General features: G+C 42.9%; 1 protein-coding gene across 5 annotated transcripts in view; it reads right to left on the reverse strand.

The window, feature by feature from the left end:
* Window positions 1-25755, reverse strand: part of tjap1 (tight junction associated protein 1 (peripheral)) — a 51215-nt gene that overhangs the window by 15115 nt on the left and 10345 nt on the right. Inside the window, exons 2-10 of one of the 5 annotated variants that reach the window (XM_040139005.1) lie at window positions 19490-19606; window positions 18699-18786; window positions 18348-18397; window positions 18159-18275; window positions 14420-14607; window positions 9441-9469; window positions 8440-8601; window positions 5040-5106; window positions 1686-1793 (exon numbers count right to left, since the gene is read on the reverse strand). In XM_040139005.1, the coding sequence (XP_039994939.1) occupies window positions 1686-1793; window positions 5040-5106; window positions 8440-8601; window positions 9441-9469; window positions 14420-14539 (486 nt within the window). In that variant the 5' untranslated portion in view covers window positions 14540-14607; window positions 18159-18275; window positions 18348-18397; window positions 18699-18786; window positions 19490-19606. Of the gene's footprint in view, window positions 1-1685; window positions 1794-5039; window positions 5107-8439; window positions 8602-9440; window positions 9470-14419; window positions 14608-18158; window positions 18276-18347; window positions 18398-18698; window positions 18792-19489; window positions 19607-25755 lie in introns of those variants that run through there. The other 4 variants (XM_040139004.1, XM_040139006.1, XM_040139003.1 and 1 more) reach the window with 4 other exon arrangements.

Below are 25755 nucleotides of genomic sequence, written 5' to 3' on the forward strand. Positions count from 1 at the left end.
CAGAGACTGGACGTACCTCAGTTTGGGATCCTTACATCCCAGACTCACTGTCTTGAATCTGCTGGCGAATTTACCAAAGCAATTTTCCAGCAATTCATTAGGGATAAACGGCGAAACACCGGATATGGTGATCCGTGTGGAGGGCACCGACAGCGGGGAGACCTGTACGAAAATCTCCCTGATAAGCACACCGCTCTCGATCAGACGATTTACGTGAAGCGTAAGAGAAAAACTCCTGGATAATGTTACAATCACACGTGATGTTCTGACGTCCAGACTGAATGGTTTACACCTTGTTTCTGACCAATCGGATTTTTTCTAAATACTACAATACCCATGAGCCTCAGCCTGGCAATGTGTTTATGCTGCGTTCACGTCACATCGTTTAATTTGATTGGTTTTGTTTTGTTAAATATTGATTTATATTGATTGTTGTGACACAGTGAAGTAGCAGCTCAAACACAGGTCACTGCCAGTCATAGAGAGACGTTACCAAGCGGTGCGTCTTCACTCACAAACAATCTTTGGCAGAGTCCGGTCAGCGGCTTAGAGAGAACACGTTGACCAGCAGACTCAAGCTTCACATTAATTAACATTCAGTAGCTACAGCTGATATAATCTACCGCCGCTGACAACGTCATTTTAACCACTAGAAGAAACAAGTGAGAAGCTGCTGATGTCACCTGAAAAATAACCACGAGAGATAAAAGGTTCCATTAGAGATTCATTAGTGTCGAAGCTTAAAGAATCCAGGAACTGGATCCAAAATGGAACCAGCTATCAGAACCAAACACGAGTCAAATGTATGAAATGCCTTAGCTAAGAAAACTCAATGGCAGCGTCAAATCAGAAAACAGTCGACAACATAAACAAGTAAATGGCAGCATCACGATTCATCTAAAGATCCATCACAACATTAAATAACAATATAAGTGTTTACAACCGTTACCTGCCGACCGGTAATCCTCAGTCTGAATCAATAATGGGCAGAAACATCCTCCTCATTGTGCAGATCCAGTCGTGTGTCAGGTGTTACCTGCTGACGGTGACCAAGCTGTCTGTTTTAAATCATTAGACGCTCCAAGCCACCATTTGTTGAATTTTTAATCTTGAATGTTGCGGGGTGGATATCAGCTATCTGGTAGTCAGTGGGTTTAAATATTGAAAAACGATTAACTTCCACGTACAAACTCCTTTGTGCGGTGCAACCTGCTTTAATTTAATTACTTGTGAATTTTGCCTTAGTAAGCGCTGACGTTAAAACCAGGCTAAGTCTGAACTTCTGAACAGCTGCTGAAGCCTGCAGGACGTTAACATCAGAAACAGATCTCCACATTTCATCAGTGAATACCACCATCATTCAGTCTTTAAAGGCGGGAAGGTTTGGCTCCTTAAAGCATAATTCCTGTTCATTTAAACCTGGTGTATTTCCCCCTGTGGCTCAGTGACTCATGCTGACACTCACCTCTGTTGTAGAGATTCAGGGAAAAACAGTGTGCATTTCCCACAGCTTTCCAAATTAACCTGGTTTTTACATGAATCATTTCAGACTCTTGCCTCCGAGTCTGACCCACAGTAAACACAGAAAGAAGAAGTATTTTCTCTGGAGTATTATTACTAACATTATAAAAGAAAACATAATAAATCATTTATAATAAGTAAGTAACTTTTTCATAAAAACTCACATTGAGCTCCTCCAGTCGGTCGATGGTGTTTTTGGCATCCAGCAGTTTGTTGGTGAGCTCCACTATCTCCTGGTCCATCGTCTTTTTGTCCCTCTCCACCTTCCGTAGCTGTGAAGGGCGGGACAAAGACATCATGTTAGAGCATAAGCAGTCACAGCCAATTGGGAGGCTGAGGTGACAGGAGGCAGGCCTTCAGCAGAAAAATACATTCAGATCATGTGGGAATAATCTTCAAAATAAACGTTAGAATAAAATATTCATACATGATTAAACAGGTTAGAATCCATGAAGATGCCATATTTGTAGTTTTCTGTAGAGTTTAGTTTCTCACGATCTTTTTCTTCACGTTTCACATTAAAAAAAGTAACGTTGACCAAGAACTGAAAGTCACGCTTTATTTGACATTAAACTTTACACTTCATGCTGGTTTGAACGTAAACTTTACCATTTAAAAGCTGAGATGTTTTTAAGTCACAGTTTCTACAGTTTTCCCAGATCATTTGAATGCTACATTAGCTAGCAGCACTTCACAGGTGCATTATGGGATGTAGTGTTGTGGTTGCTGCGAGATCAATAAGATCGATAAGATCTCGATCGAAGCATTGAAACTCAAAGATGAAATGTTTTCATCCAGTTTCTTCCTGCACTGAAAAAAAATAAAACAGAGGAAAAGCAGCCAGCTAGCAGCTAACACTAGCTAACACAGCTAGCATTGAGTTAACGTTGCCGTTAGCATGGATTTTTTATCATCACTGATTATTCCTCACGAACAAATCGCTCCTCGCTGCAGCCCGAACGTTGTGGGGTCATAGATGGGCGCAGTGAGGTGTCACAGCCAAACCATGTCCATAGCACACTAACCAGCTAGTCCGTACTTCAGGCTAGTTTTACAGCTAACAATGCTAACGCTAGCTGGTGTTGTTTTTAATTCTGTTTCTCCTCAGTTAAACCTGAACCGAGCTCCACTCTAACATTACTGAGTCATTTCTATCTTCATCATAACCTAACTTATGCCCTTATGTGGTTCTGGTCCGACAAGGCAAAAAACCTGATGTATAATATTAGATATAATGTCATGTACTGTAATATTAAAAATTTGTTAGATATAACATTAGATACTATATTAAATATAATATTAGATATAATATCAAATAGAATATTCTTTTCCAGGTGTAATCTGCAAATCATAATTTGGGGAATTTCCACTGGAATTAATTGATTTTGTTTTTCAAATTTCACAGTTTGAAATGCTGGTGTGTCCGGGCCTTTAGAGAGGAGCGATCAGGTTCTTTTCCTTATTTACTGCTCAATATTTTATTCTGTGCTGTCTTAATTACAAGCCAAAAAACAAAGAAACGAAAAAAACTTTATTCAATAGCCGGGATGAGAAAGAAACTGAGTTTGAACACCAAGATCAAATTTTGCATGGGTTTTAAAAACGAGGGGAAAAAATTGTAAAAACTTTGAGAGAAAAAGTAGTAAAATTTAGGAAATACAGTCATAATATTTCAAGAATAACGTTGTAATATTTTGAGGATACAGAAATAATACTTCAAGAAGTCATAATATTTGGACAATGAAGTTATAATATTTCAGAAATAAAGCGACTGATCTAAGTACCGACTCTTTCCTTCGCTGCACCTATTACAGCTAAGCACAAACTCACAAGCTGCCTATTTGGACACGTTTATCAAAATAATACACAAAGGTTTAATTGGCGCTTGAATGGTCACCCTGAAATCACAGGTCAGGACTTGGTGTTCAAACACTTTCAGACTGAAAAAATACATCTGAGAGGAAGAAAACTGAGGAGGAGGATGGAGAGAAGAGAGATGTGATGGAGGAGGAAGGATGGACAGAAGGTGAGCAGGAGGAGGAGGAGAAGAACATGAATAAAACGCAACTGCATGAACCCATGTCTGACTGACGGCAGCCTGATGAGGAAGATGAAGATGAAAAAGGTGATGAAGATGAGTCAATCCATCAGAGAGCAGCGTGAGAAAAGAGGAGAAAAAGAAAGAGAAAAGATGAAGAACGACATCAGACAAAAAGACAAAACAGACAAAGACAAACAGGAAGTTTGGTTGATGTTGAAAAGAATTTAATAAACCTGAGTCTTTCTGAATGTTTTATCAATTCTCCTCAGGTAAAACTTTCAGCAGGTGTTAGAGAGAAAAGTCTGATCAAGTCATTTTAAATTCACAAAGCAATTTGTCGGAACCTGATTCCTTTATAACTTTTTAAAACAAATTAACTAGTCAGTGGCTGTTTTTAGTTACAACCTCTAAGTAAACAAAGAAAAGTTTTAACATTTCACTGGTGGACAACATTTCGCTGAACAAGTTAGAATTGTTTGCTAAAAAAGTTTTAGCCTTTCGCTAAAAAAGTCTTGAAGAGAAAAGTCAGTTATAGATATAAAACTTGCAATTTTTGCTAGAAAAGTTTAGTATTTCTAGGAAAAAGCTGTAATATTTGGATGGAAAACTCTGAGATATCTGAGAGAAAAGTCATGCAAAAGTTATTAATATATGAAATTTATTTAATTTAATTATTAAATAAATATCTACTTTTGTATCGTTGGCATTTAGTACTGTGACTTGTCAGGTATTTTATTTGCTGCATTAACCAAAAAATATTCCTGACATTCACATCTCAGTTCCAGAAAAGTTATATCACAATAATATCACTACTGAGATATGAAATGACACCGTGACAGAATAATCCAGATCACTCAGTCCTGCACCAGGTGTTAATGATTTAACTAAATATTCAGTCACATGTGACGTCAGTGAGTCAAAGTAAACGAATGACAGTTAATCAAAGTCACAACAGAGGAAACCAGGTTATGAGGGAGAGTCAGAGGGTATCCATGGTAACATTTCCTCTATTTTAATTTTAATGACCTCCTGCCCTTTCACCCATGGCAACCAGCCTGCTGTCAGTCAAATCCCCTTTTCCACAGTCAATCAATACACAGCGTCGCGTGTGTTTTCATTTAGTCATCGATCAGTTATTGGCTGATAGTGATCAATCAGCTACACACACACACACACACACACACACACACACACACACACGCATGCCGGATGAGGAGAACTCCACAGTGATGAAAGTAACGGACCTAATTAAACTAATGAGGAGAATAAATCTAAATGAATAAATCAGCATAATCAGACAGTCGTACAGGAGGTTTTCTGATTCTCTACAGAACAACATGACTGAGAGTGAAACATTTTGGGACCTCACTTTGTATTTTAGAGTTAATCACTGCAACATGGTTTAAAGATGGTTTTTACTCTCACACTGAAAATCAGAAAGTTGATCAGATCAAAGGTGAGGAAGGCGGAAGTTTACCAGAGCGTGAAGCTTCTCCTCCAGATCCTGATTAGCTCTTTGGGACGCTGTGTAGCTGTTCTGGAGTCTGCAGAGAGAGAGAGAGAGAGAGACATGTGTTGTAAGTATGCTAACTCGCCCTTAGAGAACAGCCTATAGCAGGAACATTTGTTTAGATTTACTGTTTATACAGGACTTTCTGATTTATTATTAAAATTATTATGTTGGGTTTTTTTTTTTTTTTTTTTTTAACAGCGAATGTTGCTTTACTAAGGAAGGTTTTTTGTGGAGTCATAGCTGAGTCACAGCGGAATCTCAGCTGAGTCGTAGCTGAGTCATAGTTGAGTCGCAGCCAAGTCACAGCAAATTTGTTGTTTAGTTACATCCGAGTCATAGCCAAATTACAGCTGAGTTATAGCAGATTCATAGATGAGTCAAAGCCAAGTCTAAGCTCAGTCATAGCTGAGTCATATAGTTACAGTCGAACCTTAGCCTAGTTACAACCGAGGGACAGACATGCGACAAACCGAGTCAAGCAGACTGAGGCGTCCTCTGAGTGGAAATAAAACTTCATCTGCAGAGACTCATTAAGAAACATTTCAGAGTCAAAACTTTAAAACGTCTCAGCCGGTTGAAAACTGAAACTGTGTCCTCGTCCTCCCTCTCCTCTTCACTATCCTGTTAAATCTTGAGTCTTATTAAGCCGAGACTCTCTGACTTCCTCCCTCATTTACTGGTTTATTATTACCGCAGAGCAAAATAAAACCGATGAAATGTTAAACAGAAACTCGAGCATGAGCGTTCTGAACAGAGAACCCATACAGACACAGCCTCTTCAGCAGAAGACTTTTCATCTGTAAAAATCCTGACCAACAAAAAAAAAAAAAAAAAAAAAAACAACCAAAAAAACCCCAACAAACTGACGGACTTGAGACCAAATGGGCGAATAGACAGGTGCTTCAAAATTAAGAAAATAAAATGTCTTGATCCCACTAGTTAATTCTAAATCAAACAGCCAGTGGTAAGGGGCTGAAAAGAGGACACTGTGTTTTCTGCTACCTCTCAGTTTAAAGCCCTGCAGTGTGGCCTTTCTGAGTCTTTGTGACAGAAATCAATGTGTGATAAACAGGACCAGATGAACCTACCAGGGGGTTACCTGAGCTGTGGGCCTCTGTTCAGACCCTTGAACATAAACTTTTTTCAGCTAACTAATCCAGCTGCCCACTTTGCTCTGATGCTACTGAGGCCTTGCTGATGGGATAAAGGAGCGTATGACAGTTTCAGTATCTTTACAACTAAACATCAGTTAATTCTTTGCATAAAAAAATGACTCAACTAGTTTAGTGATGTGGGGATAGAAATTCGAGTTGGAATTAAACGTTACACCAAAACTTTTAGCTACAAGTTAAAAATCCTGGATTAGGTCGTACCTGGTCAGAAAGATCCTGCAGAACCAAAAATAATAAGAAAATTTGTCTCTATCAGGATTTAATTAAAGAAAATGATGTTTCATCCAGAACAGTAGCTGCAGTGAGCTTTATAGGAAGGTACAGGTGTGTAATACATACAAATGAAATAAGACATGATGGTGGTGAATAATAGGACAGACACTGTCTTTCAAAGCTTCAGTCAGAGGACACACACACACACACACACACACACACACACACCATGCAGGTTCTGATTATCAGAGAGGAGTGAAGCTCTCATTAAAATACCATCTTTCATCAGATTCATTAAATATGGATCCATTAGTGTGTGTGTGTCCGTGTGTGTGTGTCCGTGCATGTACATTTCTTTCTATGTTTGTACGGACAAATTCTGGTTTGAAACCATTGTTGTGAGGACATCTTGTCCGGTCCGCACTCTTTCAAAGGCCTGTTTGAGGGTTCAGACCTGGTTGTAGCGCAAGACAAGGGTGTATGTGTGTTTTTAGAGCGAGCAGTTCTAGTGATGCTCTCTCGCCCCATGGCGTTCCTCTGTGATTTCACATTAAAAGTCTTTGTGTTTAAGCTCTACAGAGCGGATTTTAACAGAAACACTGACGACCCGCGGCCAACACAAACCTAGGATCACCTGCTGACATCACCAACTGCAAAAGCCAATGAACACCAACTGTTCATCACAGGTGTCTACAGATTAATAATAACAATTATATAATAAACTTTTTTTATATAGCACCCCCAAAGCACGATGCTGCCCCCACCACGCTTCACCGTTGGGATGGTATCAGGCTGGTTTCCTCCAGACATGATGCTTAGAGAATTGAGGCCAAACAGTTCAATCCTGGTTTCATCAGACCAGAGAATCTTGCTTCTCACAGTTCGAGAGTCCTTTAGATGCTTTTTAGAGTGGCTCCGTCTGGCCACTCTACCATAAAGCCCAGATTGGTGGAGTGCTGCAGTGATGGTTGTCCTACTGGAAGTTTCTCCCTTGTCCACAAAGGATCTCTGGAGCTCAGCCAGAGTGACCATCGGGTTCTTGGTCACCTTTCTTACCAAGACCCTTCTCCCCCGATTGCTCAGTCTGGCCAGGTAGCCAGGTCCAGGGGTAGTCTGGGGTGCTCCGCACTTCTTCCTCTGAAGAATTCTGGAGGCCACTGTGCTTTTGGGAATGTTTTTGTAGCCTTCCCTAGATCTGTCCCTCACAAAATCCTGTCTCTGAGCTCTGCAGGCAGGTCCTTCAACCTCATGGCTTGGTTTTTTCCACAGAACACTGATGGTGGTGGTAAGCAGGTGCACGGGGTGACAGAGGTGGAAATCACAAAACACCTTGTTCGGTTCAGTTCAGTGATTCGTAGTAACTGACTGTGTAGGTCATCCACCTTTTCTCCTGAGCTACGTAAACGCATCTGTTTTCAAAACGGTGTGTGACGACGGCAAGTGCACGGCATGTGATCCATCATCTTGAGCTTCAGTGCTCGATTTTTTTTTTTCGGTCTTTTTTCCCAGCCAGCTACCACGTTCAGATCAGTACTAACCAGTCTGCACAGAGCCAGTTCTGTATGACAGTTACAGATCGTGATCGTTACTGTGGCTTTCAGTAACTCGCAACGAGCTTTTAACGAGCTTTTAACGAGCTTTTAACGAGCTAACGCCCTGTGAACCACAGCTCAGCTCAGGCACCAGTGAGCTGCTTCAACGTTCAGTAGCGCCAGTTCACTTTGAAGATTCGCTGATTGTTCAAGATTCGTTCATACGTGCACTGAAAAGACCTTAACTGATCCAGTCACCTGTTGTTGGACGAGCCTGTCTGATCAAACCAATGACAGATCAGCTCCCACACACTCGATTCCTCTAACAGCCAATCAGCTCGCTCCTCACTACCTGCTAGCTGTCAGCTGCTGCCTTTCATCATAAATTAGAAATGTGTCGTTAGAATGTCAGGACATGGTTCTGATCAAGCTCATCTGAGTCCTCACCTGCGGAACTTGTCCCTCATCTTGTCCAGATCATCTCTGGTCCGGCTCAGCTCTGCCTCCATGTAGTGACGGCTTCCATCAAACTCTGCCTCCATGGCCTCCATCTTGTGGGTGGACAGAGAGAGGCGGCGCCGCAGGTCCTCATTCTGCTGCTGGAGGATTCTGGGTAACGGGAGAAGACAGGAGGTTGGAGGTCAGGTGAGGTCGTGATCGAGCAACAGCCAATCACAGAACAGGCTCCAGATTTCCTGACGAAAACTAGTGTTTGCAAATAAAACAGACTTCGTTTAGCATTTCACCAGCAGCGTTTCTGCTTTCAGACCAGATTCATCTGCTCTCTACAAATAAGGTGAATCTGCTCTGAAAAACAAACTTCCGACTTAAACCTGATTAAAATGAAATAATCTATTTCACTGTGATGAAATAAAGCTCGTAAGAAACTGAAAGAAACAGGATGAAATAACATTTCAGAATAATGATCTGAGTTTTAAACTTCACTGATGATTGATTATTAGGGTTAAGCTAGCCTAGCTGCCTCAAAGTGCATAAGTGAAGTAAAAAAATGAGCAAACAAGCAGCGGCAGGAGAAAAAATACAGACGCCACCAGCCTCCCAATCTAGGTCGGTAAATTTAATTGCTAGACGTGTATCATCCCGACTCACATGGAGGTGGTTTGGCTTCAAAAAGACAGATGTTGCTCAAAAGACGGCAATCTGCAAACTATGTCGGAAACTGTTTGCCATTGAAGGCAGCTCGACAACTAACTTGTCTCAACTAACCGCCGCACAGAATATGAAGAACATGAAAAGCTTCAGGAGTCAGCTGTCTACAACAGACCTGAACCGGCCAAGGTACCGGCACAAAAATACACTCAGCAAACTTCTGCGGAATCGTTCCGCAACAAGAAAAGCTACAGATGGCAAAACATACAAAAAGCTTTTTTGGGGGGCTTCTTCACTATTTAAATATAGCCCAGAACAGAAGAGAACAAGATTCTCACCTGATCCTGTCAGAGTCGGATAAGGCCTCCTGCAACAGAAAACAACACAGTTACAACAAACAGTAACTCGCTGCTGCTGTCACATCTAAAAATAGAGGAAACATTTGTTCAGTTTGTCGATTTAATGAGTAAAAATCTTCTTTCGATGATAACAATAACATCAAAATAATATTTTTTCTCTGTGTTACTACATACCAAATTATTCAATCTATGAGTCTAATGTCGTCATAGATTCACGTACATTGTCAACTGAGAGACTAACATTCAACAGACAGGTTTAATTCAACACAGGGAAAATTATGAAAATAATACTGCGAGGCTTCACAAAGAACCATGACAGAAAAGTAATCAAACAGAAATGGGAGAAACTTTCACAGAATTTTCACAGTTGTTTGGTACGATGGACAATTTCATCATTGGTATCAGAAGAAAATGGTGTTGCATTGATGAGAAGCCGGTTTGTTGCTGTAAGAAAAAAATCTTATACATCAGGATAAGTTGGTATGTAGAAAAAGCAGGAAAAATAAGTCTCAAGATATTTTTAGAGATGCACTGTTATAACAACACAAGGTGTGTTTTTATTTTATAATCTGGAGTAAAAACATCCTGTAAAACAGGGGGGAACATGAGGAAAATAAGAAACCAAAACTGAACAAACTCAACAGGTCAAACAGCCTCAACATAAGAAAACACAGACTTTATTCGTGTTGAATGGATTTAAACGTAAACCCGAGTCTAAACTCCACCCGTCTGCAGAGACCCACAAACTTTAACTTCCCACAGTCACTGAACCTGAACATGTAACACAGCTGACTGAACCAACCAACCATCCATCCAACCAACCAACCAACCATCCATCCATCCATCCATCCATCCATCCATCCATCCATCCATCCATCCATCCAACCATCCATCCATCCATCCATCCATCCATCCATCCATCCATCCATCCATCCATCCATCCTCTTAGGTAGAATATGGCCACTCCAGCACCACTGATGGTGTTTCCGTCGAGGGCCCGGATGGTTTTAAACTCCCCAGCACACAGATTTCTAAGTACCTGGTCTGGGATGGTGTGCTGAAAAAGGCCTTAAGACATTTGTTATGTTCACAAAATCTTTGGTCAGTCTCCATCGGCGCACTATTGAACGCTTTCTTACGGGAGGTTTGGTGGCCTGTCAGTGTTTGACCTGACTAAATAACATGGAGCCTTAATCAGCCACACGTGGGTGAGAGATGAGATGTCAGGAGCAGGAGAAGGGCACAAGTCATTCTTTTTTTTCTGCTCTATTCATTCAAGTCTACTTGTTTCTTTTTTTATTTCTTTATTTCTTGTTTATACTATAACCCTGTGTGATGACGTTGTACATGTTGATAAGATTTTAACGCATACGACAATGGATTCCTTGAATCCTCGAATCCCTGTCGGAGTCAACGTCTTGCGTCCGTGTTTAGGATCCAGAATCTTTCACAAACAGACCAGGATGTCAAACTATTTCAGATACATCATCGGCGCGTCCTGTTTTCACCTGTCAATATATCGATTAAGCTACTGTCCTGCTGGAGGCGGAGCCTGAGGACGTCTGTCCAACACTTTGGTCTCAGAATGAGACATCCCAACAACAAGTTTATTGGGGTGTTTGCTGTTACAGGTTGGACACAAATATGATTTAACTACTTTCTGTCCTTTTTTATGTATTATTGAAGTGTACGACATTATATGCTTTAACTAGGTTGGCACTCGCTGCCAAGGAATAGTAAGGAAAACTCAGTGCTTAATGCGGATTCAACATTTTCTTCCACCAGATCCAGATTATTATCTGGACTCATAGATCACAACACCATAAATATGTCTGATTTTTTTTACATCGAGATCCATACAGTATTACCTGAGAAATTGACGGGAAAAAATAATCACCGGATCGGCACCAAGATCTAACGTGTCCTTCCATTACATTTCCGCTCTCTGTTCTCACACGGGTGACGTCAGGTTAGAAAATGTCAATAAAATGACATCATAGACGCGAATGGACGTTTCCTGTTTCTTTACTGTCCGTCTCGTCAATCTGTGTCGAACCATGGAAACACACCACATCTCCCAGCATGCAGCTGGGTTTTACATGATGTATCCCCTCAACTCTCTCATCGATCGCCTACAGAGCAGTAAAATCAATAAGCTGCTGTGGTTGGAGCAGCTAAAAGGCCAATGAAGTGTCCTGAAGTGTCATTATTGGTAATCAATACGAAGAACTTGTAGAAATTAAAAGCCGGGGCCTGACTGCATTAAGAGAAATAAATTCTTCATCACACAGACCTTTGTACAGCAGAATTCTGGGTATTTCAGCGACTAATCGTACCTGCCAGCAGCTGCTGTTTGAAGACTTCGTCAAAACTGATCCATGACTTTAATGTCAAATTTACCAGAAGACACAAACAACAGGACAGTATGTTTGTCCTCTGCTTGGAAAGCTTATATTGACAGATTTTTGAATGGTGTTTGGTGACTCTGTCGGTTCGATAATGATTGTGTCTGCTTGTTGGAACCGTGAATGTCTGAGTCATAAACATTAATGATAATTAATAAAATGTAATAACTGATGCCTTGTTGTACTAGTATAAATATTTATTGAAACACTTTAAATCCCCCAATTTATCCCATACAGTCAAATTATAAAGATGTAATAACCGGTTTATTTATCCTGTATAATCAGAATATAGAGACGTAATAACTGGTTTATTTATCCTGTATAACGTGATCAGATCCCAGTGTTTCCTAACGTCTCTGTTACCGGCTCCAACTCCTCCTCTGGACACTCGTCAGTGGAGGCTGCTGGATGAACAGGTGATGAACGACAACACAATAAAACACAGCTGGAATAATATAAAATATATAGAACAAGTACTGAAGATTAATAAACACTTTAACATGTTCTCAGATCTGTTCTTGCATTTGGATCACTGTGAAAAATCAGCTTTATTATCTACATCTGTTATTCCAATGTGTCGGATTCATATTTAACGAGCATTAAACGTATCAGATCAGACTTGTAATCAGCAGATAATCAATATTAAAAGGACTTCTGTCAGGGCCAAAACAAACTTGATCAGGACACGTGCAGCTCTTGGAGTTCACTCCGGATTTCTCTACAGTTGTATTAAATCAGTTCGGTTTCAACCGGTGTTTAATCAAACAATTATCACTTTCACAACTTATACTCATGAGTTGGCGCTCAAAATTGTCCAGCTGATCATTCACTTAAAGCTGCTATAATGTATATTTTAACAATGGATATCAGGACTGTAAATGTATTTTCTTTAACCGATTAATGTCCAAGGATGGTAAAGTTGTAAATAAAGAATTGATGAGTTTGTGTGCAATTTTTTTTCATCTTTTTTCACAGTTAAAATGTGAGTGTTTATAGTGTAAAAACAACCCCGATCATCTGTTTGGTCCAGTTACATATAAATATTTTTAAATATTGGATTCTTGAATTTCCCAACTGAATTTGTGAAGAAGTAACAGAAGTAAAAAACTCAGTGACATTTAAACTCCAACTATTTAGGGGGTTCAATTTCTTCTAATCGTCACAGCTGTTGCTTCTATAAATGACTGAGGAGGCAAACTCAGAAGAAAAGGTTCCTGATTCAGAAAGACAAACGAAACCAGCAGCTTTTTTTAACCTGCAGGGGAAACACAGGAAGCATTCACTCAGAGAGGGGAGAGGAGGGAGGGTGAGGAGGGTGAGGAGGGTGATGAAGGTTGTCCCCCTCTGACCTACCTTGATTCGGGACAGAAGCAACATATTAGACACAGAGGGTCTGTGTTTGTTCTCCTGAACCTCCATCTTTACTCCGCTATTCACCCCCAACACTTCCTCTTTAGGCCCCGCCGCCTTTGTGATGTCACCCTGCTGCTGCTGCTGCGGGGTCTCCTGTCCCGCCCCCTCCCCCTGCAGGAGCTGGTACCAGCTGTCAGGTCGCTGCATTGCTGCCACCCATTCATCCCAGCGCCGAGTCCGATCACACTCCGACAAACACTCCGGCTGCTGCTTCCTGTGGGCCGGCTGATGGCTGTGACGTCTGCGCTGGGGGGCGGGGCTTCCTCGCTCTCTGGAGGACGACCTACCAAGCAGCGTGAGGTGGGCGGGGCTCAGGACCCGACAGGTGATCTCATCCACAAAATTGGAAAAGCGGACCTTCTCCTCCAAAACCTGCATCTTCCAGTTCCAGTCAGTCCTGCAGGGCGAGGGCGAGGGCGAGGGCGAGGGCCGCCGTGAGGCTGGCGTCCTCTGCTCCGCCCGGTCCAGAGAGCGAGACGGCGGACGGTGGCCAGCGCCGCCCCGCCCCCGGCTGTCATCCAGCAGCTCCACTGACTTCGACTTCCTGATGATATCGTAGGTGTGCTCCACGCCCAGCGAGGTCGGCTGCTTCAGGATGCCCTTTGGAGGGGCGGCAGTCTGCGTCCGCTGAGTCCGACTGTGACGCTCTCCCCTGGGGCTGCTGGTGGGGGAGTGTTTCCAGGCCGCAGCGGGGCTTCGATGTGCTGGAAAATTCCGGTTGCCAATTGCTGTGGAGCGACTTGCTGCATGGTGAAGACTCCAGGTGCGGAGAGGACTCGTGATGTCGCGAGGGCTCGAGGTGCCATGAGGAGTCGATTCGCGGCGAGGACTCATGGTGTTACGAGGACTCGTGGTGCGGCGAGGACTTGCGGCGTGGCGGTCAGTCGCCGTGACGCCCACCGCTGTAGTCCCGGTCCGGTTGGGCCGGCGGGCGTGGCTTCTGAAGAGCGATGGCGGCGGGATGCAGAGCTCCAGACTGGACAGACTGGAGACGTCCGGCTCGCTGTCTGAGAGCAGGAGCGGCGACGTCGGGACGCCATGCCATGGGTCGGCGCTCTGTGGCTGTTTAGCAGCGGCGCTGGGGAAGTGGGTGATGTGCTGCAAGGGGGGTGGAGGTGTGTTTAGGGTGTGTTGGTTTACCTGATTGATGTCGGGCTGCAGTGCAGGTGGGGGTGGAGCAGCGGGCAGGGCATGGCGGGACTCGCGGTGCTGCGGTGGAGCCTTGCGGTACGGCTTCCTGGCCGGCGCCGCACTCGTCATCCTGGGCCCTGCTTCCTTGCTTCCTTGCTTCCTTCCTTCCTTCCTTCCTGTCGGTGGTTCTGTCAGTCCTGCCAGGAGATGAGGAGTTAGATGAGGTAGAAAACAACGCAGACGCCCGCCGATCACCCGCCGACCACCCACCACGACACCTCAACCACAACTGGACTCTGACTCTGCTGTCTCTCTCTCTCTCTCTCTCTCTCTGCAAATCAATTCTTGGTCGCCCCTCATCAACATCAAACACGCCTCCTGAGTGTGTGTTTGTGTGTCCGATGGAGTGTAAATGTGTGTTTGTGTTGACTTTCTGACTGCTTGTGAGGACCAGGCTGGAAGCTCGGACCCGCACTATGAAGACATTTTAAAAATAAAGCCTCAGAGTCCCTGAAGAAAATGTCCTCGCTGTGCACGTCAAAAATCCATCTAGTCCTCATAAAACACCTGTCACAAACGTATCTGTCCTCACAAACAAGAAGCCACAAGTAACAAAAGTAACGCGTCACAAGTACATCAACGGTCCTCACAAGTCTGTGTGTGTTCTTGTATCTTTATGAGGACCGGGTGTGTGACCTTCATCGTGAGGACATTTAGCCAATTTGTCCTCACTGGGAAGGTTAAAAGAAAAGTAGTCCTCCTGCCACCAAGGTGCATTTTAGGTTAGGTGAATGTAAACGTGACAGGATATTTGTGTATATTTGTGGACCAGTGTCAGGCCTTCATCGTGAAGCTACTGGCTCGGGAAGAGTTTTTCTGTAAAAACTGTCTTCGCTTTGTAGTTTCAAATGTCAAATGTGAACGAATGATGTTTCACAAGCACATCAATACATGTTCTAAGAGTGTGTGTGCGTGCAGAGAGTGTGTGTTAGCCTCAGGCGACACATTGATCTCAGTTTGTTTCCAGAACAGGAAGTGCAGCCCCATTGATCTAAACGACGCTAATGTTAGCATGTCAGCATTTCAGAACAGAGCTACAGCAGCTAACTGGCTAACTGTCAGGCCAAAGTTCGCCAGCGAGCCTTTCAGTTGAACGGGAAACTGATCAAGACTTTTTGCATCCCACTGTACATGTTGTATTACTCCCACCCTGCTCTGCTTTCAAGTCTGAGGACTATAGCAACAAGCGGCTGCATTATGTTTGAACTAATTCTATTCAGGTAGTAACAGGATAAAGTTGTTATTATGCCTGATACAGATGGAACCTGTTCATAACTTGAGCATTTAAGCAACGTTCATCATGTCTAGTACGACCTGGGCCCCAGCTACAGGCCTTCAGTTTATTTTATAGGAAGTATAATATTTTCCTCTGGGGGCTCAGCTCTGGTTCTACTGTCTCTACTGAGCGTCTGCTTGTGCCCAATGACCTGCTCCATTTAGAGTGTGTCCTCCTCACATGACCACGTCCAGCTCTGAGGGAACCAATGGCGGGCCATCGATCACCGCGTGACTTCCTGTGTCATACACACGTTTGTCTTTCAATACTTGTGAGGACCGTCACTGACATAATGCATTCCCCGGCCCCTGACATCTTGCCCACGAGTCTCAGACTTTTGGACTCCAATGTAAATGAATTTGCTTTACAGGGTCACAGATTTATAATGAACTTTCAATTACATTTTCTCTTCAGCCAGTAATTTATCCTTGTAGTACTTTGGTGTTTTGATGTGGGTGTCTTCTTATTTCATTTGTGGTGTTTTGTTGTATGTCTAGTGTTTTGTCTGTCAACATCTTGGCAGCCATATACAAATCATTTGATTTCACATCATTTAACACTCCTTTTACGTAGTGAGGAACGGCCAAAATGTCCTCGCTCCCTAGGTCCTCACAAAGACAGACATACAGGCACACACACGTCGTCTGCACAGAGGGAAGTTCATTATGATGCTATTTCTGCAGCCATTCATTCTGTCCTCGGCGTGAAAACCATCAATCACTTAATTTGAAGTTTCACTTGGTCATTTCAGCCTCTTCCTGTTTCACACCACTCTGTGTGGACTGTCTCAGATGTTGAAGTGTGATGAGCTGCTGGTTGCAAGCGTTTTCCTTGTCTCCTGAATGTTGCTGAACAGAAAAACCCTCCTGGGTAATGAAACCGTCACACAGCTTTATGTTCTGATCACCAGTCTGAAATATTTACACTTTGTTTCTGACCAATCAGGTTTTCTTTCCGTCTCTAAATACTACAATACCCGTGAGTCTCAGCTGCTGCTGCTGCTATGGAGAGGAAGCCAGTCAGACGTGTGAATGTTTGATCAGGTTTCTGCAAAGTGCTTAATGAAGTTTGGTCTCATTTTTAAATGTATATAAAGAAAAACAACATATTCATAATTCATTATAATTCCATTTATGTTGTATTTATCTGGTATTTTATCTATTTTTATTTTATTTTTGTTTGTTTTTTCCTTAGATGGTTTTGTTTTTTACCTGGTCTTCAGTGATTTACTGTAACATGTTTTCTCTTGTTGCTTTATGTTTCTTATCTATTTGAAAACTTAATGATAACTTGAATTGAAAAACAAAGTTTGAAGAATAAGTCAGAATCTGAAAGTGAACTGTGAAGTGAAGCGAGTGAAGGTGAGCTCACAGTCCACTTCGGAGGTGGGACTTCTATATGATCACTTAGCTCAGAAAAGAAATCATAACGTGTCGATTTTGGTTACAAAATATTAACTTTGGCTGTGGTTGAACTCCACCTGAGAAAAAATGTTACCATAAATATACATCTCTTATCTAATTCTTAAAACATTAAGAGCCAATTAACATGGTAAACAAAAAGATGAAGCATACGGCAAATCAGACACACACCACAGCAACCATAGGAAAGAGGTGGATGGAGCAGGTGGAGGTGGCGTTGATCTGGATGTTAATACTGAGGACTTAAATGTTTTAACAAAACAAAGAAAAGCTTAGTTACAGTCTGTAGTGACTTTACATCATCAATGGTTAAGTTCAAATTCAGGTTTGGTGAGCACAAACATCAACCTCCGTTACAGTAATCACATATTGTTCGTTAGTAATTGCCCTATGGCTTAAATTTAGTTTTCTAAGAATCAGGTTTTAGCTATATAATCTACAAGTCTATGCTTGATGCTAATTTATTTCCGCCACTACAACCTTACTTGTGGCTCATGTAAATCCATCTGCGCAGTGTTTACAGCTCCTTCTTTAGCAGAAGAGTTTTCCCTGCCAAACTAACTGTTGCACATATCACATCCTCTGACTTCAGCTGCTCTCATCATTTCTTCCTTTCTTTCTTCTCTTTTGTTCCCCCTCTTCTGTTCTTTTTTCCTTTCGCCATGTTTCTGTTTTCTATTTTTTTCCCCTTCTTTCTGTCCTCCTTCACCTCTTTCATTTCCTTGCCTTACAGCTTTCCCTTCCTCCCTTTTTTCTTTCTCCCCTCCTCCCCTCCCTTTGGTTTCTTTCTGCTCTTCTTTCCCTTGCCTCTTTCTTTTCCTCCCAACTTCTTTCCATCTCTTTTCCCCTTCCGTCGTTTGATCCTCTCTTCCTCCTGTACTCCTTTCCTTCTCTCTCAGTTCACCAGCCGATCACGTCCCTCCCTCAGTATGAAACTCAAATTCTTGAAATAATAATTCACAGTTCTGTCTTTTAAAGGTTTGAGTCGTACCTGACAATTATTTTGTCTTTCACTGCGTCAGGGTGTCTCGTAGGTTTGTTTTATCGTGTTTCAGGAACAGATTTTTGGAAGCTTCAAAGTGTCTCATCCGTCTTCATGTCTTTCAGGCTGTTTTGAGGCATTTCAGGATGTTTCAGGATGTGACATTATAAGTTCAGGTATGTGTTACAGTGTTTATACCTGAGCTGTGAGCTGCTCCAGATCTGACTTCAACCACAGAAACAACGCATCTGAAACACACAGGATCAGCTGTTACAGTTCACATCATGTCAGAGTTTAATGAGGATCATTAAAACACTATAAGTCACTGCAGGTCAACGCTCGTTAAATCACTGAGAACAAGAAAATGTTAAAAGACAAAATGTTCATCAGATTTTCCTCAGTGATGAAACATGTTCAGAAAACAAATAAATAATTGAGAAAACACTTTTTATCTATGCAGCCCAAGGACAGAAATCATCAGACTCATCATCCCGCTCACACTTTAATCAGTTGCCATGGTTACAGGGCGATCATTAGGGGTTAATGCACCTGTAGTGAAACTGAGACCCCAGAGAAGAAGACGTGAGAAGGATCGTCTGCTGTGAACGTCCCTGTTTCCTCAGGAGTCCTCAGGTATCTAAACTGCCATCGTGATTCCAACAAATGACAACACAACAAACTTTCTCAGAATCAGCGACATGAACGTGGCGAGACAAAACTCAGGTGCAGATCCACAGACACCTGAAGCTGCAGTTACATCCAATCTTTACTTTTATTTAATTTTATATGAAAAAGCACCAAACAGAGAGAGAGGGTGCAGGGTCTCTCGTCTCTCATTGGTTATGGCTGACAGGTATGTCTTTAAAGAGTAACTCAACATTAAATCCAGTAGTTTGAGTTGGTAACCGATAGGACATCCCTTATTACACTGTGTACTGATCATGGTCCAATTTTACATTGTTTACATCATGAGTTATTTTACCGTTTCCACAGGGTCCTGTAGACCAAAAACATATCTGTGAAACATCAAGCTCCAAATCACATGGTGAAGTCAGTGTTGAACTATCCAGAACTAAAACAGCTAAAAGACACAAGACCTTAGTGGACAGTTATATGGACAACATTATCATCACTTCAAAATTAATAAATCATTTGTAGTGTGACTGATGTAAAACGATCACTGCATTTATCACAATCAAATCAACGTCATCGCTGTATGAGCTCATTGACAGAAAGAAAAAAACATGGAGGACAAAAGTATTTGTTGAAAAGAAAACAAAGAGCCAAGGCCACAGAGTTGGAATGTGTTTCTATGAATGAATCAACGAACAGATCCTCACCTCGTACGTCAGCACAGAAAACTCTTCATCCTCTCTGCTGCGTTTGTCCTCTCACATTCAGTCCAGTTTCTCCTACTATTCCTCCTCTGGGTATGTGGGCCTCAGGCCTCTGATAACCTGAAACACAAGACGGAGGAATGGAAAAACACGAGTCAATACCTGCTGCCAGTCAGGCGGAAAACACCAGAGGGATGCGAGGAGAGAAGGCAGAATATAAAGGCTAAAGTAACAAAAAAATACAGGTTAAAAGCATACAAATACGGGCTAGAAGAAACAAGCTAATAGGCTAAAAGAGACAGGTAGAGGCTAAAGAGCCTGTTTCCAATACAAATCCACTTGTTTTAGTTTCTGTGTCTCGAAATAAGACACTAGATAATACAACACGCTGAAATGATCTAAATGCACACGGATACATAGATTTGACTTTTACTAAAAACAAAAACTTCCTGCATGTTAAGATGTTATTTTCTACTTTGGGTGAAGTGACCATTTAAATTAGCTGCAGCCATATGTTCACAAGCAAGAATCTGGTTTATATTTTCTCAGCCTGACCCAGCAGCTAGTCAAACACTGTTCCCTCAGTGTTGTCTGGAGGCTAAGACCCAGCAGGCCTGGACAGTCTCAGGTGACTGCAGGCATTCTGCCATGTGAACCCATTAGTGTAATTAGACCTCAGCTCCACAGCTGCTCATTAGCATCATCAGAGACAGATGCTAACAGAGGAGCTGAGAGGCTGCTGAGGATTCCCTGATCTCTGTTAACAGACCAGTAAGAGGACAGAGACAGACCAGTGAACAGACTAGAACTAGACCAGCGAGAGACCGGTGAACAGACCAATTTACAGACCAGAGACAGTCCAGTGAACAGACCAGTGAACAGACCAGTGAACAGACTAGAACTAGACCAGCGAGAGACCGGTGAACAGACCAATTTACAGACCAGAGACAGACCAGAGACAGACCAGTGAGCAGACCAATAACACACCAGAAAACAGACCAGAGAACAGACCAGAGAACAGACCAATAACAGACCAGTGAACAGACCAATAACAGACCAGTGAAAAGACCAGTGAACAGACCAGTGAACAGACTAGAACTAGACCAGCAAGAGACCGGTGAACAGACCAATGTACAGACCAGAGAACAGACCAGTTAACAGAACCAATAACAGACCAATAACAGACCAGTGAACAGACCAGTGAACAGACTAATAACAGATTAATAACAGACCAATAACAGACCAGTGAACAGACCAGAGACAGACCAGAGAACAGACCAGTGAACAGACCAGTGAACAGACCAATAACAGACCAATAACAGACCAGTGAACAGACCAGTGAACAGACCAGTGAACAGACCAGTGAAGAGACCCATAACAGACCAGAGAACAGACCAGTGAACAGACCAGAGAACAGACCAATAACACACCAGAAAACAGACCAGAGAACAGACCAGAGAACAGACCAATAACAGACCAGTGAACAGACCAATAACAGACCAATAACAGACCAATTTACAGCCCAGAGAACAGACCAATTTACAGACCAGTGAACAGACCAGGGAACAGACCAATAACAGGCCAATAACAGACCAGAGAACAGGCCAGTGAACAGGCCAGTGAACAGGCCAGTGAACAGACCAGAGAACAGACCAGAGAACAGACCAGAGAACAGACCAGAGAACAGACCAGTGAACAGACCAGAGAACAAACCAGGGAACAGACCAGTAAAAAGACCATTGAAAAGACCAATAACAGACCAGAAAACAGACCAGTGAACAGACCAGTGAACAGACCAGGGAACAGACCAATAACAGACCAATAACAGACCAGAGAACAGGCCAGAGAACAGGCCAGTGAACAGACCAGTGAACAGACCAGGGAACAGACCAGGGAACAGACCAGGGAACAGACCAGGGAACAGACCAGGAAACAGACCAGGAAACAGACCAGGAAACAGACCCATAACAGACCAGTGAACAGACCATTGAAAAGACCAATAACAGACCAGAAAACAGACCAGAGAACAGACCAGAGAACAGACCAATAAGAGACCAGTGAACAGACCAGGGAACAGACCAATAACAGGCCAATAACAGACCAATAACAGACCAGAGAACAGGCCAGAGAACAGGCCAGTGAACAGACCAGAGAACAGGCAAGTGAACAGGCCAGTGAACAGACCAGAGAACAGACCAGTGAACAGACCAGTGAACAGACCAGAGAACAGACCAGTGAACAGACCAGTAAAAAGACCATTGAAAAGACCAATAACAGACCAGAAAACAGACCAGTGAACAGACAAGTGAACAGACCAGTGTACAGACCAGTGAACAGACCAATAACAGACCAGAGGACAGACCAGAGGACAGACCAGAGAACAGACCAGAGACCAGACCATTGAACAGACCATTGAACAGACCATTGAACAGACCATTGAACAGACCATTGAACAGACCATAGAACTGACTAGAACTAGACCAGCGAGAGACTGGTGAACAGACCAATTTACAGACCAATTTACAGACCAGAGAACAGACCAGAGAACAGACCAGAGAACAGACCAGTGAACAGACCAGTGACTGACCGATAACACTAGAGAGACCACGTCCTCCACTAAAACCACGTGGAGACTGATCGGTTTCTCACCTGGACAACATGTAAATCTCTTTTTCTTCATCCTTGTCTCAGGTAAATAAAAAAATGTGGTGAGAAGTGAGACAGAGTCTGTCAGACCAGTGTCCAGTCTCCTGCTCTGTCGTCAACTCACTGAGTTTTAATGTAGCTCAATGCAACATACAGCTGTTCTCATTTACAGATGTCTCTCTTTCTGTTGTCAGATACTGAACCAGGATCAGCTTTTACATTTACACACTGAAACACACTGAAACGCTTCAACATCTACACACTTTGGACACTTTTTTAATAAAGATCAGTTTCAGTCTGGATGGACTCTGAGACTCAAGTCCTTGCAGGTGGACTTTTAAAGAAATCAAGTGAAGTCAATGGCTGCCTGGAAAAAGGAAATCAACTTAACAAGTGACAGATGATTTTGAAAATAGTTAGCAGGATGGTCAAGTGTACAGGTGTTTACAGGTGTGTGTTTGTAGTTAAAGGACTACAGATCCCTGCTGTAGTCCTGACTGTAAAACCCAAACAGACAACGGGAGAATCACAGAGAGAGGGGGCTGATTTAATTTCAATCTGAGCGGAAACTAACCAGCTGCCCACACACACACACACACACACACACACACACACACACTCAGCAGGGTGTGTGTGTGTGTGTGTGTGTGTGTGTGTGTTGTTGGCTGAGTCACAGCCGTCTATTTGTCAGGAAGCCCGACTCGATGTAGCTTCTCTGACAGGAAGTTAGGCGACTAGCTGACAACCTGCCACTGACATCACTGACGCGCACCTCCAACTGAAGGTCAGACTGCAGCAGATTGCATGCTGGGAAATCCACCGGCTGCAGCGGGACTGCAGAGAGAGCACGATCCAATCCAGAAACGTGAAATTAAAATGCTTTGCCCACACATAACCAGAAGACCTAGAGCCTTCAAACTATGTGAAATTAGTCCAGGTTGTGTAAAGACAGAGTCCAGTACAGACCAAAACACACCTGGAGTAGGACTACCGAGACCCAAGAGTCCCACAGGGACGATGGATTATAAAAGGTTAATATCAGCTGATCAAATATTGATAACTGATTGGTTCCTTCACTTGAAAATGTTTCCACAAAGCTCCTGCACAGACAGACTCCTGCAGCGTGACTCGTGTGTGTTACTAATTAAACAGAGGAACTGAGAAAAAAACTAATCTAAATATTAATATACTCTTCCACACTACTACTGTCTTAATTACTGGCAGCATCAACTCATGAACCTGCATCTTGTCTGCAGTGAGGGTAGGTAACAGCCCCTCAGCTGGACAGACACAACCAGCCTCAGCACACAAATAATCTACAACAATATTGGTAATCAATTACAACATTTTTAAGCAAAAACGCAAAAGCTTCTCCAGTCACACGTGACTACTTTCTGAATGTCATAATCCTTTTCCACACTAAACTGTTGGTCAAACCAAACGAGACATTTGGAGACGTCACGAAACCATTAATCCAGTATCGAGAAAATAAAACATACCATTTATTTTATACACAAAGGGAATTTCTAGAAGCTAAAGCTAAAGGAAGCAGCTAACCTGTTAATGGCACACTCCGAACAGATGAACCTGATGACAGCTTCCACCGCACCTCACACCTGATACCTGTACGTGGACATCACGCCGACCCAAGCCCACTGCTCCAGTAGAGCGGAAATTAGTCGCTTAATCTATTTGTCAATGAACAGAAAATGAATCATTTTTCAAGCAAAAATGCCAAAACACTGAGTGGCTCCAGTTCTTTCAATGTGTCTTTTATCTTTTTAAACTGAGTCAGAGCCAGGCTGAGAAAGTACAGAAAAGCCAAAGATGTTCTGAAGCAGCAAAAAGGTGAATGATAATATTCACATCCAACCCCGGCCAGGTGAAGGTGCAGGACAGAACGCAGCAACAAGGACAAGGAGTCCTGAAGGTCCTGGTCTGGAGTTTCCAGCTCCCACCTTTTTATTTCTGCAATATTTCCACCTGCACACCTGTGTTTGCCTGAAGAAGACCCTGCAGGTCGAAATCGACACAGCCAACAGAGATCAACAGGTTCTGCTGAACATTTACTTTATGTGCCACATAAAAGAAACGGATAAAATAAAAATGGACTCAGTCCACTAGAATATACTTGTTGAGTTGTTAGATGTGGGGTAATGCGTGAAAGGTCAGACAGGAGCGACGACTGCTGGGGTCTGAACTAACGTTAGTACAGAGGCTCGTTATGGAGCCTGTCTGCCAGAGCCGCAGTCTGGGAGACTCGGTCTCTCTGTTTACTCGGTGGGGCGGTGAAGTCACCTCCTCGCGTGGCGGAGAAGGTTTGTTGTGTTTCGTCCTGGTCGGGACTCAGGTCACCTGAACATTTTACAACAGGTGTCGCTCTGCTGTTGATCCAGCTTTAGAAATTGGAACCAAATCACTGATGTTGCGTGACCTCTCTTCGCCACAGTTTCCTCGTCCTGTGCATACGTCTGACTCCTCACAGTCGCTCATTCTTACGTTTCCGACAACATTTGTGTTTTTTTCCCCTCGATTTGGTCTTACATCCATAAAGGGGAGGGCTGCGTTTCGTGGACCCGTCGCATTTTTATCTGAACACACTCAGAATGCTTTTCACCTACCATCAGCCCCTGTTCAGACATTCTGGTTCACCTCCTGCCCCTGTGTGTGGTGTCATTACTGGCGTTTGTTTCCGAATTCGACTGAATTCAAGTCAGCCGCCCCCATGAATGTATTAAAACAAGCCCCCGCACGCACACACAGAGAGCAGAAACACTAAAGACATGTATGGAGACAAAGAGGACGAGTCAAGGACAAACTCAGATATCACTTCAGTCCAACTCATGAATAAAATATGAACATTTGGTCCGTGTTTTCTGACACAGTCATGTCACGAGAAACCAAAAACAAAACCCATCAAATCCAAACCACAACTGACCCCGATCTGATCTTCACCTTCAGCCCCGTCAAGCACTGAATAAACTAAAGAAAAACACAAAACACCAGGCTGACGGGAACGCCGAGTGAACGGCACAAAACACATAACACTGGACGTCCTTCAGAAATATGACTGCAGAAGAAACAAGAAGTCATTCTGACTACACACTTTCTCCTTATCTCCTTTATGTCGTCCAATAAATGATTCCATCTGTTGTTTGCAGCGTTACCAGTCCTACACACCTGCAGCCAGAAACACGGTTCAAAACCTACAATGGTTGATTTTACATTAATATCTTTCTGACTTTTAAAACGAACGGGATCCTATGGGAGTAGAGACTCGACTTTCCTCCAACCGACCTGCAGCCACAGACTCCATTCAAGCTTTAAAATGCTCACAAGACCTTTATCTTTCAATGTTGTCCTGTGCATCTGCTAAAACGTTTAGATTAGGAGATTTTCACCTCCAGTGAAGTGAAGGGTTTCACAGCTATTTGGAGATTTCATCGGTGGTTTTTGAGACCAGAAAAAAATTTTGAAACAGCTTTTGGTCGCACAGATTTCTCTCCATAAACACATAATAGGCATCAGGATGCAGCAGCAAGGCTCCTCTCTCTGTCAATGTGGGGCTGTAACTCGACTGAGGTTTCGTATTTGAGGTTTAAACCTTAACTGACAGGTAACTC

Source organism: Xiphias gladius, chromosome 11 (assembly GCF_016859285.1).
Source record: "Xiphias gladius isolate SHS-SW01 ecotype Sanya breed wild chromosome 11, ASM1685928v1, whole genome shotgun sequence".
In the NCBI taxonomy this organism is placed as follows: domain Eukaryota; kingdom Metazoa; phylum Chordata; class Actinopteri; order Istiophoriformes; family Xiphiidae; genus Xiphias; species Xiphias gladius.